Raw genomic sequence first — 16,710 nt, 5'->3', positions numbered from 1 at the left:
GCCTGTGAGGTCATTGTCCTGAATAGGAAACCCCCAGCAAAGAAACTCCCTCCACCAATGCAGGTCTCTTTCTCTGTAGCTCACAGCCCTAGAGCTGTCTACTGACTTGCCAATGGATTTCGGAGGCAAGATTTGGGTGCTGGGCAGTTTCCTTTGCTCTCTAGCCAATGGGCCAGGAAGGTTTATCTCCTTGTTTAGAATGGGATTCCTTTGAGGGCAGGAATGGTAAGCACCAGGGTGTGCCTGGTATATAGTAGGTGCTTAATCAATGCTTGCTGACTCCCTGGAATCAGTCCTGCTCACTAGGTTGTGGTTTGCAGACAATAGCCCCACTGGTCTCTTGCATCTCTCAGGGTTCCATCTGTCAGTTGTCTCAGGAGCCAAGCGGTTATTTCCTCCCTCCTGGGCCTAGGTCCTGGAAGGAATCTAGGGCAGTGTAGCTAGCTGCCAGATTGTTCTGGCCTCCTCAGGGGAAAAGTCATTCAGTGCAACGATGTATCAACTCTGCTGTAAGGCCTCCAGGGGCTTAGAGCCATGCTGATGACAAAAGCCACCCTGTCCCATCAGCCCCTGGGGGATGCCATTTTATACCCAGGTAAGGAAATACTGAGAAAACCTCTAGGGAGGACACTTGGCCGAAGTTGGGGTGTTGGGTAGGAGGTTTAGGGAGCACCCTCCTTTCACCGAATAGGGACAGTGGAAGGGAGGGGCGTAGAATGAAGTAAAGACAGAAAGGTAGGTGGGAGCCAGCACAGAGGAAGAGCTCTCTCTCCACAAGGTGGCATCCTCTTTTGGAGGGCTTCTCAGGCCTCTTGGGCTAGGCCCTCTGGGCACTCAGCCTTGCCTCTTGCTGATTGTCATAGGCTCCTAATTGGAATCCTGGGCTCTAGGCTCACTCCATCATAACTTATCTGTCTGAGAAGCTTCGGGGGCTCCCCATTGGCTCAAGGATGCCCTTCTCAGGCCAATCTTTCCAAGCCATGTCACATAACTCCCTCTCATCACATCCGGCCTGCTGGCTCTCCCATGATCACCATCCTTCAGTTCCCCTCACTTTTGCCTGTGCCGGTGCTGTCTCCTATTCTTAGAATGAGAGCTTCCTCTTCCCCCTCACCTCTTAGAAGCCTGCAGTTCCTGCTTCTTCACATGCCCTCCACCTCCTCAGAGTACCTCACATGCATTAGATCTCCCTCCCTCCACTCCCAGCCCCCAGACTCAAACCTCCAGGAGCTGAAGAACTGCCTGCCCTGGGGGGATGCTTCATGGGATTGTCTGGTATAGCCTTCCCTGCAAACTTCTGTGCCCCTGGAAGCCACCTGTCTTTTCTTCAGAAGCTTTGAGATTTTTCCCTCCTTTGTCCCGGCAGAGGGGCCAGCCTCTGGTCAAGACCAGGCCATTGGCTCCTTCCTCATACCCAGCACCTCTGGAAGGATGAACCAATATTCAGGCAGCGTCCAAGTTTATCAGCAGCCTTGCTTTCAGCAGAGGCCCTATCAAGATGCCAGTGAGAATTTATTAGGTACCTGCTGTGTGCCCAGCAGTGTGCAAAGTAAAAAATACCACATAGGCACAAGGTAATTTTGAGGAAGACACTATGGCTCCGGGGTTCTTGGTTGGCAGTGGGGAGCCTAGGAACTTGTTTTTGGTTTTGTTTTTTTAAGTTTTGATCTCTGTCTTTCTTTTTTTTTTTTTTGTGGGGCAATGGGGGTTAAGTGACTTGCCCAGGGTCACACAGCTAGTAAATGTCAAGTGTCTGAGGTCGGATTTGAACTCAGGTACTCCTGAATCCAGGGCCGGTGCTTTATCCACTGCGCCACCTAGCCGGCCCGATCTCTGTCTTTCAATAGAATTTGTGATCCTATGTACTTCATTTTAAAAGCGTTCTTGAAAGAGGCCTCCACTTCACCCAACTGCCAAAAATCTAAGACTAAAAACAGCAACCAACCAACCAACTGGCCATTAGTAGCTGGAGGCTCAGACCAGGAAGGGATAATGCGCTTGAGCTGAACTTGGAAGGAAGCTGGCAATGAGGAGGGAGGGCATGCCAGACATGGGGCACAGCCTAGGCAAAGGCCCAGAGACGTGAGGAAAGCCAGGGTAGTTAGAGTGTGTGGAGGGGAATCATGGAAGGGTAGGGTGTGAAAGGTCTTCAAAGCCAGCCAAGGTCAAAGCGTTAGCAGCTGGGCCATGGGTGGGCTAGAGGGGAGCAAAGGGAGGCCAGTAAGAAGGCCTTGCCGTAAGTGAGAGGAGCCTTTTGAGCCGAGCCATTGGATTCAAAAGATGGCAGCAATGTGCTGGTTGTCTGGGGGGTGGGGGTGGGGCAGGGCGAGTTGTCGTCAGATGACACCAAGGGCCTGGGTCCCTGGGAGGATGGTGGCACCCCGACAGGAACAGGGAGGTTCCCAAGAGGGCAGGCTTGGGGGAAGGAGAATGAGAAAGCATATCCGGGGCATGTTGGGTTTGAGGGGCCTGCAGGAAATCCATCGGCATGAGGCCATCTGTTTCCTCTCCTGGCCCTCAGTACACAACCCTGGTCACCATGTCACTGCCTTCCTCCAGCTATGGGGCTTCCTTCACCCCCTGGACATCCTCACTTAAGCAGATCTTTAGGGCCCTATGCTCCTTGCCATCCTTGCAGAGCTCCTCTCACCCATTTTCCGCCATTGGCCTCTTTATATTTTTTTTTGGGGGGGGTGAGGCAATTGGGGTTAAGTGACTTGCCCAGGGTCACACAGCTAGTAAGTGTCAAGTGTCTGAGGTCGGATTTGAACTCAGGTCCTCCTGAATCCAGGGCTGGTGCTTTATCCACTGCGCCACCTAGCTACCCCGGCACCTTCATATTAAGCCTCTAGTCTTCCCCACTTATTCCTGCGTGTGATGTGTTTGTATATGGATTGGTACAGATATCTCTGGCCATGGACTTTACCAATCATTCTCTCCTTTCCTGGACATTTTCTCCTGTGAACTACAGCCAGGTCTCAATTAGTTTGAATAATGAATCCCATTATTTGAATTCTCATTATTTGAAGTTATTGTCATATGTAAAATGTGGTTTTTGTTGTGGTTTAGTTGTTTTTTTCTCAGTCATGTCAGATTCTTTGTGACCCCATTGGGGGTTTTCTTGGCGAAGACACTAGAGTGGTTTGCCATTTCCCTCTCCAGCTCATTTTACAGAAACTGAGGCAAACAGGGTGAAGTGACTTGCCCACACAGCTAGGAAGTGTCCTGGTCCAGATTCGAATTCAAATCCTCCTGACTCTAGGCCTGGCACTCTATCCACTGTGCCACCTAGCTGCCCCCAAAATATGGTAGCCTAACATAAAATATTATATTCCAATGGAAAATACAATGAAATTTTAAAAAATAAATGTATTAATAAAACATAATAGCAAAGTAGAGAAAATGTATTTCTGACTCAGATTTATTCCAAAGTTAAAAGAGTAGTTTTAGAAAGCAGTATTTAAAAATCATTTTAACTACCGCATTTGCATATAGATAAAGGTAAACCCACACATAACTATGGATAATCTACACTGATATAGTGAGAATATTGTCATCATTTAAAATGTTTTAGCAGCATGGACTGGATCATCTTCTCTTTCTCTGAATCTTCATAGAGATGCTGGAAGGTGCACAGAGTCTTACCCATGTCTCCTGAATTTGCATGCTTACATTCTCACCCAATAAACTAAGTGTGGCTGGATAACCTGGAGCATTTTCTAAAATCAATAATGCTTTTTACTGTCCTTGCAATATCTTACAGCAGCCAGCTTAAAGGACACTTCAAAACCATCTTTGGAAAGAATTTCAGTCATTCATGCTTGAAGCAATCAATGGTCATTGCCTGTCAGGGCAGGAAAGTTTCAACACTGATAAACAAATACTGGTTTGAATTTAAAATCCCCTTCTGAATTATCTCCCAAGAAGAGTGCTAGGCAGTACTTAAACACTTTAAATCCAAGTCCAGTTTTTCTTCTTCGTCCTTTCCTAGAATGAAACTTTTTCCACCACCTGAAAAATGTGATCAGTGTATACACCTTCTTCAGTTTTCTTCCTCAAAATATCAGGATATTTTGCCGGCTCATCCTCATCTGCCTCTTTGTTTATTTTAATATTATGCAGTTGAACTCAATTTTTTACAATAATATTTAATTTTCCCCAGTTACATGTAAAGACCATTTTTAACATTCATTTTAAAAAAAATTTTGAATTCCAAATTATCCCTCTCTCCCTCCCTGATAGTAAGCAACTTGACAAAGGTTACGCATTTGAACTCAATTTTTAAAGCAATCAATCAGCCAAGCACAGTAGAAGTTCCTTCAGTATCCACTCCATTTCCATTTTCTTTCAAGGCCTTAAATACACGGAAGCTTTTGTCTGCTGAGCAGCAATGCTGAGCACAATCTTCAGTCCCTCCTGCTGAAAGAGACTGCATTTTGATCATTGTGACACTTCTATCCTTGTGGTTTGCAAACCACTGAAGGCCAATGCAACTTTGCTTTATCTTTTATCTCACCTGCATGTTTTAGTAGATTTTAGATACTGATGTCATGTCCTATCATTCCATTACGTCATTACTGTTTGAATGTTATAGCAAGCAACTTCTATCTCACCCATTCTTTTGTCCGTTTTAGTAAGAGCTTTAAAAAAAACCAAACAAACATTACAGGACATGTGGTCCACAGCAGCACACCCCGTCCACATGCAGCGATCTGTAGCCATATGTTAAAACCCTCAAAAAGCTGAAATTTATCAAGTAATTGAATTTTGGCTTGCATTCGATGTGATCTTCCACCAAATACTGGCCGTGGGATCATCGACTCAGCCGTGGAAGAGACTTTAAAAGCCATTTAGTTCAACCCCATTATCTTAAAGGTAGAGCAGCTGGGAGCAGCTAGGTGGCACAGTGGATAAAACACCAGCCCTGGAGTCAGGAGGACCTGAGTTCAAATGTGGCCTCAGACATTTGACACTTACTAGCTGTGTGACCCTGGGCAAGTCACTTAACCCCAATTGCCTCACCAAAAAAAAAAAAAAGTAGAGCAGCTGAGGGCTGGGAGCGGGAAGTTACTGGGCCAAGGTCACTCAGATATCACATGGCAGAGCTGGTACCAGATTTCAAAGAGAAGCTCTCTCATGTTGGGGCTGCATGTCCCTGCAGAACCCAGCTTCTCTGAGCTCCAGGATGGCTCTCTCCCCCTTTGCACTTTACTACTTAGGCTCACAAATTTCCAGGACCCTGTTGGGTACCTTCCACCCCTGGAGGGTTAAGTTAGGACCCATGAATCCAAAACTCACCCTTAGGCACCTTCCTTTTTTTTTTAATTCCACAAATTAACCCATTTATTGTTGGAATATGGGCTACAGATATTTGATGGGTAGATTTTACTGGTCTTTCAATTTCTTCAGTCTTCTGATGACAGATTTGACTGTAACTGTAGAGGTGATATTGTAGGACCATGCACCAACAGCTACTGTTTAATTTTTTTTTCCTTTCTTTTTTTCTGGGGGGAGGGCAGGTTAATGAGGGTTAAGTGACTTGCGTAGGGTCACACAGCTAATAAGTATCAAGTGTCTGAGGCTGGATTTGAACTCAGGTCCTCCTGAATCCAGGGCCAGTGCTTTATCCATTGAGCCACCTAGCTGCCCCATGCCCCCCAGCTACTGTTTTCATACAGTATCCACAATGCCAGATACCCACAGCCCATCTCTTCATTTTGGTCTTGCCATAGAAGGAGCAGGTATACTTGGCATGCTGGCTAATTTCAATTTTCTTCACCATTTTTCTGAGGGATGCACCATAACGTGTTCCATATTTGCCAACAATTCTGACCTTCTTGGTGCGTTTAGCCATGTTGCTAGTCACAGGCTAGAGCTTGAAGAGCCCTTAGACACCTTCTTAACCTGCTGCTCCTCTCTCTTCTCTTCTTCTGAACCTGCAGCAGGAGTGGCCCAGGGACCCCCTCTGTTTCTGTCCTTTCCACACACCTTCAGGCATCAGGAGAAGTGGGCAGTGCTCAGCAGGTGTTTTCAGGGTGTCGCCAGATTGGTGGATGCTGGGATGCTGTGGGGGTAGTGTTTGCCTCAGTTCTAGAAAGGCTTCTGAGCAAGCTCTTGGAATGTTCTCGTGGAGATGATGGAGAAATGTGAACTAGATGATAGAAGGGAAGGGGGGTTAACAATAGACAACAAAGGGATTCAGACAAGGTTGCATGGCCGCCCTCAAAAAGTAGTTAGTGGGGGGCAGCTAGATGGCACAGTGGATAAAGCACCGGCCCTGGATTCAGAAGTACCTGAGTTCAAATCCGGCCTCAGACACTTGACACTTACCAGCTGTGTGATCCTGGGCAAGTCACTTAACCCCCATTGCCCTGCCAAAAAAAAAAAAAAAAGTAGTGCTGGGTTTGGTGTCATCCAGGGAGGGGCTCAGTGGAATAAATGCCCTGGACATCTGTGCCTGGCCCTGTGCTGGTCTAACTTCTTTCTTTTAATCCATGACTTGGAGAAGGGTATCTATCATCAGTCAGTCAACAAATAATTATCTGCATGAGGCACTCTGTGCCAGGCACTGCTAGCAACTGAGACCCCATGGAGGGGCACAAACGTGATGCCTGCCCCCAAGGAGCTCGGTCCCCAGGGAAGGTGACGGCGTGCCAGGGACTGGGTACAGAGTAGACCAGAGGGCCAGGGACAGTGGTGACTCAGGCCAGGAAGGAGCCAAGCCTAGACAGCCAGGGCGGGATCCATAGCGAGCCCAGGTGGCCATTGGCCAAGATTCAGTAGGAGCAATAGAACAAAACCAACTTCCTGGGGACAGGGGGAGGGAGGGTCAGACGGGGGTTTGTCTGACCAAGCTCTGCTGGCCCTGAGCCACTGGGCAGATGCTTCCTCCATGTGGCCTCCGGTTCCTCTACTGTAAATGGTGTCTACCTCTCCAATCAGGGACTGTGTATGTGTAAAGTGCTTTGTTATGCAGATGGCCGACCACTACCCCGTGGGCTGCTAGGCCTATCTGAATCAGCAATCTCAAGTCCATAAGTCCATTTATAAAGTGCCTGCTGTTTGCCAGGCACCCTGCTAAGGGCTGGGAATGCAAAGACCAAGCCAGTCCCAGGTTTTAATGAGGGAGACCACATGCAGACAAGTATGAAGCAACAAGATTTCGCCAGGATAAATTGGAGATGATCTCAGAGGGTAGGCATGAGTGTTATTAGTGGGGATGTGGTGGCCAATTAAGTGAAGGTGATTTGGGCCCACATCAAGTGAGCCCAGGAGCTGAGGACCCTGGCTTCTCCGTCCTCTGCCCTGCTCAGACTCTGTCTGCCGGGTTCTGGTGGCCACAGTTCAAGAAAGGTATTGAGAAACCAGACAGCAAAGAAAGTGGGCGTGCTTGGGGGGGGGGTGGGCAAAGACTCGGGGAATGCACTCAGCCACTACGGGAGGATTAGCTATGTTTGAACCCAGAGGATAGACTAGCAGTAGGGAGGGAGCACCCCGAGGATGGCAGGGAGAACAACAATCTGGTCAGTATCTTTGAGAGCAGACAGATGAACTGCCCCCAGTTCCTTTGGCCACTTGTTTCTAGAAGCTTCCCTCTCTCCATGGGTGTTAACAGGGTTGTTCCCACTTGGGGGACACGTTCATTATTTAATGGCCAGAAGCAGATAAGGATCTAAGCCAGTGTGATTCCCTGGAGTGTCTGCCACCTTGCCGCTGGCCTGGGCTGTCTTTTCACGGGGCTTAAGCTATCTTGGACAGGGCCCCACTCCTGGAGCCTGGAAGACTTTGGTCCCTTGGCTTGAGCCCAGGTGGAACAAGGACAGGAGGCCCAAGTGGGCCCTTCCTTTCTGGGGGCAGAGCTGATGAGAGGCTGATGAGCCCTAGTCCCAGAAGGCCATGGCCCTACAAGATGGCACTGGACCCTGGTTCTTCCGTTGCCCCCGGCAGCTCCTGGGCAGCAGACACTAGCCAGCCCTGCTGTCCTGGCCCTACTTCAAACTGTGGAAAGGCTTGAGAGAGGACAGTGGGCTCTGGGCCAGTTGATGGGGAGGGATGGGACACCATGTTCCTAGAACACACTAGTGGGGTGACTTTTGAAGCCTGAAATGAGGTACACCAGGACCCAGCATACACAGGCAGTGGCACCATCCTGGTGGGAGGCTATCTGCCCAGGTGGGCAGCAGGCTACTGTTGGAAGAGCTCAGATCCTAGAGTACAGGAATCCTGGGAACTCACTGCTGCCCCCTCCCCACTGTCCCTTTTACTTAACCTCCCCCTGCCCCCCCCCCAACCAGCAATGCCTATCTCACCCTCCCTCCCTGTGCAGGGCCCTACGGCAGACCCTGTGGCCTCCACTTCCTGACCTGCATCGGGTCCTGGGGGGCTTTCTCACTGAGCCCCCAGCTTCCCTGAGCCAGGTGAGTGATGCCCATGTCTCCTGGGATTCCTGATCAGATCTGATTCCTCCCTCACAGTCCCTGACCCCATCTCTTCTAGCCCAAGGCCGCAGCCTCAGGAGTAGATGAAGAGGAGCCGAGCCTCCTGCAGGTCCTTTCTGAGGCCGTGGATGGCCAGTCCCAGCTGGACTACCCGGTGCTGCTGCAGGCTGGCTGCCTGGGCCCATGGTCCCCACCATCCCCCCCAGCCCCTTCCCATTCTGAGCTTGGCCCCACCACCCACATCGACAACTACTCCTACCTGCCTCACTTGTCCCAGCCTCTGCCCCCCTCGAGTCGCTGCCACCAGACCTTGGACAAAGTGCCTTTCCCTGGGGCCCCTGTGCATGAATGCCTGCCAGTGACCCCCTTCTCCCCTCTGCTTTCCCAAGTGAGCTCCAGCTCAGCTTACTGACCCCGTCTCCCAGAGTGGGGCCCTTGCCCTGACCATGTTCCCATCTCCTGAACAAGCCTTCTATCTGCTGCTCTTCCCCCTCCCAGAAGACCTCAGCCCCACAGAGCCCAGTTGTGGCCAAGCCGGCCCTCTCTCCCTGGGCCCAGCCCAATACCACTTCCCACTGTGGAAGCCTGAACAAGGCTGGCTGCTGGTTCCCTGGGTCTGGGCTTTGCTTCGGCAGCCATCTGGCCTCAGAGTGGCCAACCCTAGGAGCCTGAGCTTTATTCCGAAGCACCTGGGGGCTGTCCCACCCCCCGGACCTGTGGACAGAACAGGAAGCGCCTCTTACGCACATGCCCATCCATCCAGCTGGAGCCAGTGATCTGACAGGCTTCTTAGAGTCTCTCACACTGCCGCTCAATAAAGGTGTCTTTGAATGACCAATTGAGCCTTATACGCTGGGTCAGGGAGGGGGACACAGGACTGTGGGAGGATCAGACCCTTGTGCATTGTCACAGGGAGGAGCCTGGCCTGGGCCTTGCTGCCACACGACAGCAGAGTCAGCATATGAGGGTGATTGAGCAAAGACTGGGGGTGAGGAATGAGGAGCCCAAAAGGCCAGGTGGGAGCTGTCTCTAGAGAGTGGCACTGCTGGTCACAGCAGGTGTCGGGGAGAGCTAGGGGCCCACCACCAGCATAGGAATGAGGAAGGCCCAGCTGGCTTTCATCTCTGACTTCCAGTCTTGTGTGGCCTTGGGAAAGCCAAGTCCTGTCCCCTCTCAGGACTTAAGGTTTGCTCACCTTCACTGGTCCCAGCACTGGGCCCAGCACAGAAGGACAGCCTCAGTGACCAGTGCCATGCATGGGGGAGGCTCAGAGAAGGGGTAAGCTGTCAGAGCTGGGGACGGTGGCACATGAAGGACACCAGGCCTCTAGAGCCTGCTCCTTTCTCAGTTAAGAGGCCTCTACCAGTAGCTTCCCGCCCCGCCCATGCCCCCACCAGTTTCACAGAGGAGCAAACAGCCTCAGAGATGGCCAGTGTCAGAAGGAGGATTCAGATCCAGGCCTCTGGACCCTTGGGCCAACACCAAATTGCATAGTAGTGGACTTCGGGGTGGGGGGGGGGGGAGAGACAGTGAGCAGACCTGCCAGGCTAACCCAGGGCCCATGGTGTGATGTATAGGGTGAAGCCAGGTGGTGGAGAGCCTTTGAGAAACAGGGAGAAACAGAAAGGAGAATTCTTGAATTTCTGAGACTTAAAGCCTCTCATGGGCAGAGAAGCCCCCCAAAGAGCTTTGTATCTGCAGTGTCCCTAACAGGGACCTGCCCCAGGGTGCAGCCATTCCCTCTGGTGGCAGGCCTCCAAGGAGGGAGAGCCCACCTCCTCCAGAACAGCCTCTGCCTCCTGGAGGTGGCTGTTAGCAGGTTTCCTCGGCCTGCCTCTCTGCAGCTTCCTTCCACCCCCTATGAGGGCAAGCAGAACAAACCTGGTTCCTCCATATGTCAGTTCTTTCTGTACCCAAGGACAGCTGGCCTGGTTCCCTGTGGCCTCTTGAGCAGGTCAGATAGTTAAGAAGTTTTTGATCTCCTGCCAAGAGCCTGCTCTGTTGGCTCTGACAGCAGAGGGCTGCCCATTCCCTGTGGGCTCCTCCAGCTCTAGCCTGGCTCCCACCTGGAGGCCCCTTAGTGCCTCGTGGCCAGCGTGCTCACAAACATCTGTGTGTGTGCTTGCTTTCTGCCTTGTTTCCCAGGCCTTTTCCACTGCCCTCACCTCTCAGCTCCCCTGCCTGCCTCCTTGGGCCACCATCCTTCTGAGCACCCTGTCCCCCTCCAGCCCCTCTCCTATCCTCATCCTTCACACCCTTGGTCAGCTGCCAAGTCCCAGCCATGCTTCCTTTGTTCTCCACAGGGCTGGGTGATGCTGGTGCCTTCCTCCACAAGGTCCCTTCCCTTTCTGGGCTCTGTTTTTGCACTGGCCGCCTGGAACGGCCTCCCTCCTCACCTCCACCTTTCCAAGTGCCTGGTTTCCTTCCAGATCCCAGTCCAGACGCCCTTCCCCAAAATCAGGCCTGGGCTGACCACCTCAGCTTCATTGAGGCCTCTCCTGCCGGCTTAGGTCCAAAAAAAGCTCGACACAAAACCCTCAGAATCCACCGAAAGAACCTTTCATTAGCCATGACCGGAGAAGTGTGCACCCAAGATAAGGCACTGATTCAGGAGCTCAGCTCCCCACACTTGCTCCTGGGGCTGTCTCATCTGAAGCCCAGCAGTGACCATGAGCCAGTCACCCTGCACAATGGTTTCCAGATCTTTGCATGGGCTTGGGGGGAAGGGTTAGCCAGCTCCCATCAAGCCTCTACCTCTAGAATCAAAGCCCTTTGAGGGCAGGGACTCATGTTTGTATCGCCACTGCTTAGCTCAGTGCCAGGCACATGGCAGATACTTAATAAATGCTGGTTGAGTGGCTTGTGACTCTGATTTACCACTTCCTCCCAAGATCTAGGAATGGGTACCAGTTGGGTAAATCGGTCCTCATTAGTCTCCTTGCCTCCAGGCTCCTCCCTCCAAACAATGCCTGGGATGCTGACAGATTCATCTTGAGCCCAGGTTGGATCATGTCATGCCCTGACTCAGAAACCTTATGGTGTCATTCCCCCCTCCCCCAACCTCCATCATCCACAAAACCAAGTCCAGATTCCGGCTGACTGAATTCAGGACCCTTCCCCCAGCTTTTCCATTGCCTCCTCACCCCCGCCCCTCCCTGAAAAAAAAAATAAACTGGCCAAGCTGGGAGCTCTATCTTCTGAGCCCCAGAATGTCCATGGCCCTCCCTGCAGCATCACCAACAAGTCTCCCCTTGAAGACCATCGGGACAGGAAACTCCCTCCCTTCCCAGGCCACTTTTGGACAGCTCTTCCATTAGGAAAGCTTCCTAAAAGAGAGGTGGTGTGGCCTGGAGAGGGAGAACTGGCCTCCCAGTCAGGCAGACCATGTTCAAGTCCAGTCTCTGATGATGACTGTAGGAGTCTGGGCAAATTTTTTGCTCCCTTCCCGGGGCTTCGTTTCCCTCCCCGCTCTTCACAGTCTCACTAGTCGCTTCCCTCCATCCTCTTCACTGTCTCACCAGTCGCTTCCCTCCACCCTCCTTTCTGGATCAGAGATCAAATCAAACCTGCCATTGGTCACCCTTCACAGGAACTTTCTGGACCAAAGGGCCCCCCCACCCCATCTGCACTGTCTTCCCCATTAGAAGGAGAGCTTGTTGGGGGAAGGGACTCTTACCCTTATCCCCAATGCTCAGCTGAGTGCTTCATAAATGCTTTTCATTCTTTTATCCGTTAATTATTTCATCCACTCCCTCACCCTCTTAATGTCCCGGGCAGCCCTCTGGGACTAAATTTCAGAGTAGCAGACTTCCAGCCCTGGCACCAGTCTAAAACATCTAAAGCTTCCTCTGTGCAACATTTCCTTCCCTCCTCCAAAGTATTAAGGCTGCCCCCCACCACCACCTCCAAGGGGCCTTTGTCTCATCAAATGTGCCAAGCCACAGAAGTCCTCTCCCTGGCTGCTTTCCTGCTCGGAAGCTTCCCAGAACTCCCCATCGCCAGTGCTCCGTGGGACCGGGAGGGCTTGGGGTTCCCTAGGATTCGGACGGAAAGAGACCTTATAGGAGCCTAGCTCCAGAACTGGAAGGACCCCAGAGGCCCCTAGTCCAACCCCCTCATTTTATAGATGAGGAAAATGAGGCCTGCGGTTTGCCTAGGTAATACAACCATCAGAGGCAAGACCGGAACCCAGGTCCTTTGGGCCTTTCGAGTCGCCATGCGCTTCCTGCCTCCTTCCTCCCGTAGAGATGACCTAAGTCCAAGCCCCTTATGAGGCATTGTCACAAAGAGGGGGACAAGGAGCTAGGACCATGAAATCCGGGAGTGGGCTGTGGGTGTGTTGGGACCCCAGTCTGGGGTCATATGGACCGACAGGTCTGTGGCTGAGCTCGGGTGAACCGGGACCAACTCAAACCCTAACCCCAAACCCAAGGGAAGAAGAGATGCCCTAAGGGTTTGAAGAATTGGGGGGGGGGTGCTGCAGGGACATCGAGTCCGGCTGGATGTTGTCCGTGAAAAGACTGGACACCGAGAGCTTCAGCCAGGTGAAATGGGCTCTTTGGCAAGGTGATGAGCTCCCCGTCCCTGCGTGTATTCAAGCCGAGACTGGGGATGCCCCTGGCAGCAGGATTCAGGCCCTTGCACCACACAGCCTAGAGACTTGGGGGTTGGAGTTTTGAAGAGAGGTCCCGAATTCCGACCGCTGACCCGCTTGGCCCCGCCCCACACCGACTGTGGCCCGTCCGTTGGCCCCGCCCTCTGGCCAGTCTCTGTCTCAGCTTCGACACGCCCCCTTGGCTACCCAGGTCTCTCGTTAGGCACCATACACACATACACCGGCCGCCTCTGCCTCAGGCCCGGCTCTTCATTGGCCCCATCCTCGATGTGACCCCGCCCTATCCCCGCCTTAGCCTCAGCCTTGGTCTCTCATTGGCCTCGTCTCTCATGAGACCCCGCCCTCACCTTAGCCCCAGTTCCTCACTGGCCCTAGCCCCTAGTCCGGGCTCGCCCCTGCCGGCGTCTCCGCCTCTCCGGCTTTCTTCACCATGCCCCCTGCCTGGCTGTGGTTGGCCTCTCGCGAGGAAGGAGGGGCTCGGCGGAAGTCCCGCCCCAAGTCCTGGAGCCAATGGCGGACGGCAGTTGCAGCCGTTGGATTTGAAGCGGCCAATGGGAACGCGGCGGGTGCCTTCAAATGGCGACGGCCGGAAACGCCCAGCCTGCACGGGCAGTGGAGGAGGCTGCGGTAGCGGCCGAGGACGAAGCGAGACCGGGCGGAGGTATGAGGCGATCGGGCACCGGGGTGGGTAGGGGGGAGGCGGAGGGCTGGGGATGCCGAATGTGTGCCGTCCCGGACGGAGGCGAAGCGGAAGCCAGGGTTAGAGAGAGATCAGGGCTTGCTGTGCAGACGCTCCGACACGATCGTGGCGAGGATGGTGGAGCCCGTGGGCCACTGAGGTCTCCGAGTGAGAGTGGGCGGAAAGGCCCGAGGCGGAGCGGTCCGCCGGCGCCGCTCCAGGGTCCGAAGAGGCCGCCCCAGGGCGAGTAGGATGCGGCCGGCCCGAGGGGTGAGGGGCTCCCGGGGCGGAGTGTTGCGTTCCTTATTTCGGCGCCGGTGCTGCGTGGGCAGGCTCTTCTCGGAAATGGAAACCGAGACCCAGAAAGGAGCCCCGTGGTGGGCCGGGGGCGGGGGGGAGGGGTGTGGGGGGAGCCTAGCTCAGGGGGTGACTGGGAGGGGAGAGTGGAGCCTTGAAGTATGGCAGCCAGCTCGAGGGGATGGCAAGCTCCAATCTAGGCCAGAAGAGCAGAGCTGAGCTGAGGCGTCCCATTCTGTGCATGCAGGGGGCGTGGCTAGAGTTTGAAAAAAAACAAAAACGGAAAGGGGGGGTTCTGAGGGGTGGGCGAGGCGATGCTCCTGGGGAGGGGGACCAGAGGAGCAGAGACTGAGTCAGAGTGGGGGTGCTCAAGGGTTGTGAGGTCGGACACACATATAATAAGTAGGGAAGGGTCCCTAGTTTTATTTTTCATTTTTTTGCGGGACAGTGAGAGTTAAGTGACTTGCCCAAGGCCACACAGCTAGTAAGACCAGTGTCTGAGGCCGGATTTGAACACAGGTCCTCCTGAATCCAGGGCTGGTGCTTTATCCACTGTGCCATCTATCTACCCTCGGCCCCTATTTTTACAATGCTGTGTGATGATGTTTATTTTGTTAAATATTTCCCAGTTGCGGTTTAATCTGGGTCAGGCTAGACTCGGTAGTGTTGTGGGCAATGTGCTGGACATCTGGACGTCTCTGTTCTTGGGCACCACGACAAGCTGACATGGATGTGAACGTGGGGAAAGCCTCAATAGGGCAGGCAGAGGACTGTTTGTTGTCCTCACTTCTTGCTAGGAGAGAGAAGTAGCCCCCTATGGTAGACATAAGGATATCCAGAATATGCAGGCTTTGTGGGGAGGGGGGTGAGACCTCATAGAGAAGGCAACCCCAGAACTGAACTTGGGAAAAAGCTAGGGCTTCTAAGAGGTTGAGGGGAGGAGGAGGAGGGCAGGAATTCCAGGCATGGGCCACAGCCTGGGCAAAAGCTTGGAGATGGGAGGTGAGTAAGCAGACTGGTTTGGCCGGGCCAGAGAGTGTGTGGACTCTCTTGAGGTTGGAAAGGTGGTTTGGAACCCTGGTGGGCAGGGCTTTAAAAAGGAGCCTTGAGAAGTTTGTACTTGGCCCTCGATCAAGTCAGTGGGGAACTACTGGAGTTTTAAGTAGAGAGGATGACATGGTCCCTATTTTCAATTTGGGAAAACCTTTTTGGTGACTGAGTGGAGGCCATGGAGCTGTCCAAGGACAGCTGGGTCTAAAAATATGGGAGTTGATGGGAGGTCACCAAGGAAGGAGTAAAAAGTGAGAGTATCCCCCCCCCCCCCAATCCTGAGTGCTGCCTTGCTTGTTGGTCCAAGATCCAGTGTTTAGCACATAGTAGGCACTTATTAAATGTTCGTGGCCTGACTGAGGCAGTGGGAGGCCAGAAGCCGGGGATGTGGCTGTTTAGTGAGAGCAGAGGAGTGGCTCCTGCTGCCTTCTCCCCCTCCAAATCAGTAGACTGGGCCTTTCTCTTCACTTAGGCTTAAATATAGGCCCCCCTCCCCTCCCCTGCACTGATGTTGGAGCCTCCTAATTGGTCTCCCACAGATGCCAAACTGACCACTCCCCTCTGCTCAAGATGCTGCTGGGACTTCCCATCCATGACCTCCACAGGAAGATAGAGGCTCAGCTAGTTGACATTTATTAATGGCCCCTCAGCATCTGGCTTCAGCTGATCTCTGCAGGTCTATTGGTTATTGCTTTGCACTTGGCCTTCCATCTCCTAGGTCCAGCTTTGCCTCCTAGAATCCCTCCCTTTGAGAAAAGCCACTTCTAGCACCCCCTCCACTGCCCTTTTCCTGAAGAGCTTTCAGGCCTGTGCCCTTGCTGCCAGGCCTCAGGGTCTGTGTATTCTACACCAGCCGAGTTTCTGGAGCACTTGCTCTACTATTCCATGTTTGTCTTTATATCCCTGGCCCACAGTTCAACTCCTAGCACAGTCCTGCCCTTGACCTAGTCCCAGGGCTCTTTGGCCCAGTCTTCTTCCTACCCTTGACTGGGGGCTTCTTCCGGGAAAATTCAGTCAGCCTCTTTTCAGTTGTATCTGACTCTTTGTGACCCCATTGGGAGTTTTTTTTGGCAAAGATACAGGAGTAATTTGCCATTTCCTTCTCCAGCTCGTTTTACAGATGAGGAAACTGAGACAAACAGGGTCGAGTGACTTGCCCAGGGTCACACAGCTAGGAAGTGTCTGAGGCTAGATTTGAACTCAGGAAGATGAGTCTTCCTGACCCCAGATCCCTGCACTCTATGCACTTTGCTAATCTCTCCCTTTCTTCTTCATCATGCTCCTGCCTGAAGCTCTGCTTGGCCTCCAAGTTTCATTTTACGCCTCAAAAATTTCACAGCAGGGGGCAGCTCAGGGTGTTGGTCTGGAGTCTGGAAGCCCTGAGTTCCAATGCAGCCGGCTGTATGACCCTGGCCAGTTCACTAAACTTCCCACTGTAGGCTTAGTTTCTTCATCTGTAAGGCAGGGAGCAAAATAGCACCTGCCTCCCAGGTCCAATGAGATAACAGTACAGTGCTATGTAATTAACCTCCTGTTACTCTGTTCTCTAGGGCAGGGAGTCCTCATTTTTTTGTGCCATGGATTCCTGTGACATTGTATCTGGTGAAACCTACTGAGCCCGTGCAGAATGT

The 16,710-nt window shown here is 52.7% G+C and overlaps 2 protein-coding genes across 2 annotated transcripts in view; one reads left to right on the top strand and one right to left on the bottom strand.

Annotated features, from left to right (window-relative positions):
- The window catches only part of LOC122754564 (thrombopoietin receptor-like), a 35,502-nt gene that overhangs the window by 15,624 nt on the left and 3,168 nt on the right, over nt 1–16,710 (top strand). The window lies entirely within an intron of this gene.
- On the bottom strand, nt 5,386–6,228 carry LOC122755321 (60S ribosomal protein L37a-like). Its single transcript, XM_044003632.1, has 2 exons — nt 5,658–6,228; nt 5,386–5,467 (listed from the first exon to the last, which is right to left on the bottom strand). The coding sequence occupies exons 1-2, from the start codon at nt 5,852–5,854 to the stop codon at nt 5,386–5,388; spliced, it is 279 nt and encodes a 92-aa protein (XP_043859567.1). The 5' UTR covers nt 5,855–6,228.

This window comes from Dromiciops gliroides, chromosome 4 (genome assembly GCF_019393635.1).
Source record: "Dromiciops gliroides isolate mDroGli1 chromosome 4, mDroGli1.pri, whole genome shotgun sequence".
Lineage (NCBI taxonomy): Eukaryota > Metazoa > Chordata > Mammalia > Microbiotheria > Microbiotheriidae > Dromiciops > Dromiciops gliroides.
This window is presented reverse-complemented; position numbering and strand designations above follow the sequence as displayed.

What these genes read in the sequence shown, in the direction of transcription:
- LOC122755321 (XM_044003632.1), bottom strand. Translation starts at nt 5,854, where the DNA reads ATGGCTAAACGCACCAAGAAGGTCAGAATTGTTGGCAAATATGGAACA. An exon ending in TGTATGAAAACAGTAGCTGG is followed by an intron (nt 5,468 to 5,657) that starts GGGGCATGGGGC and finishes AACAGTAGCTGT; the next exon opens with TGGTGCATGGTCCTACAATA.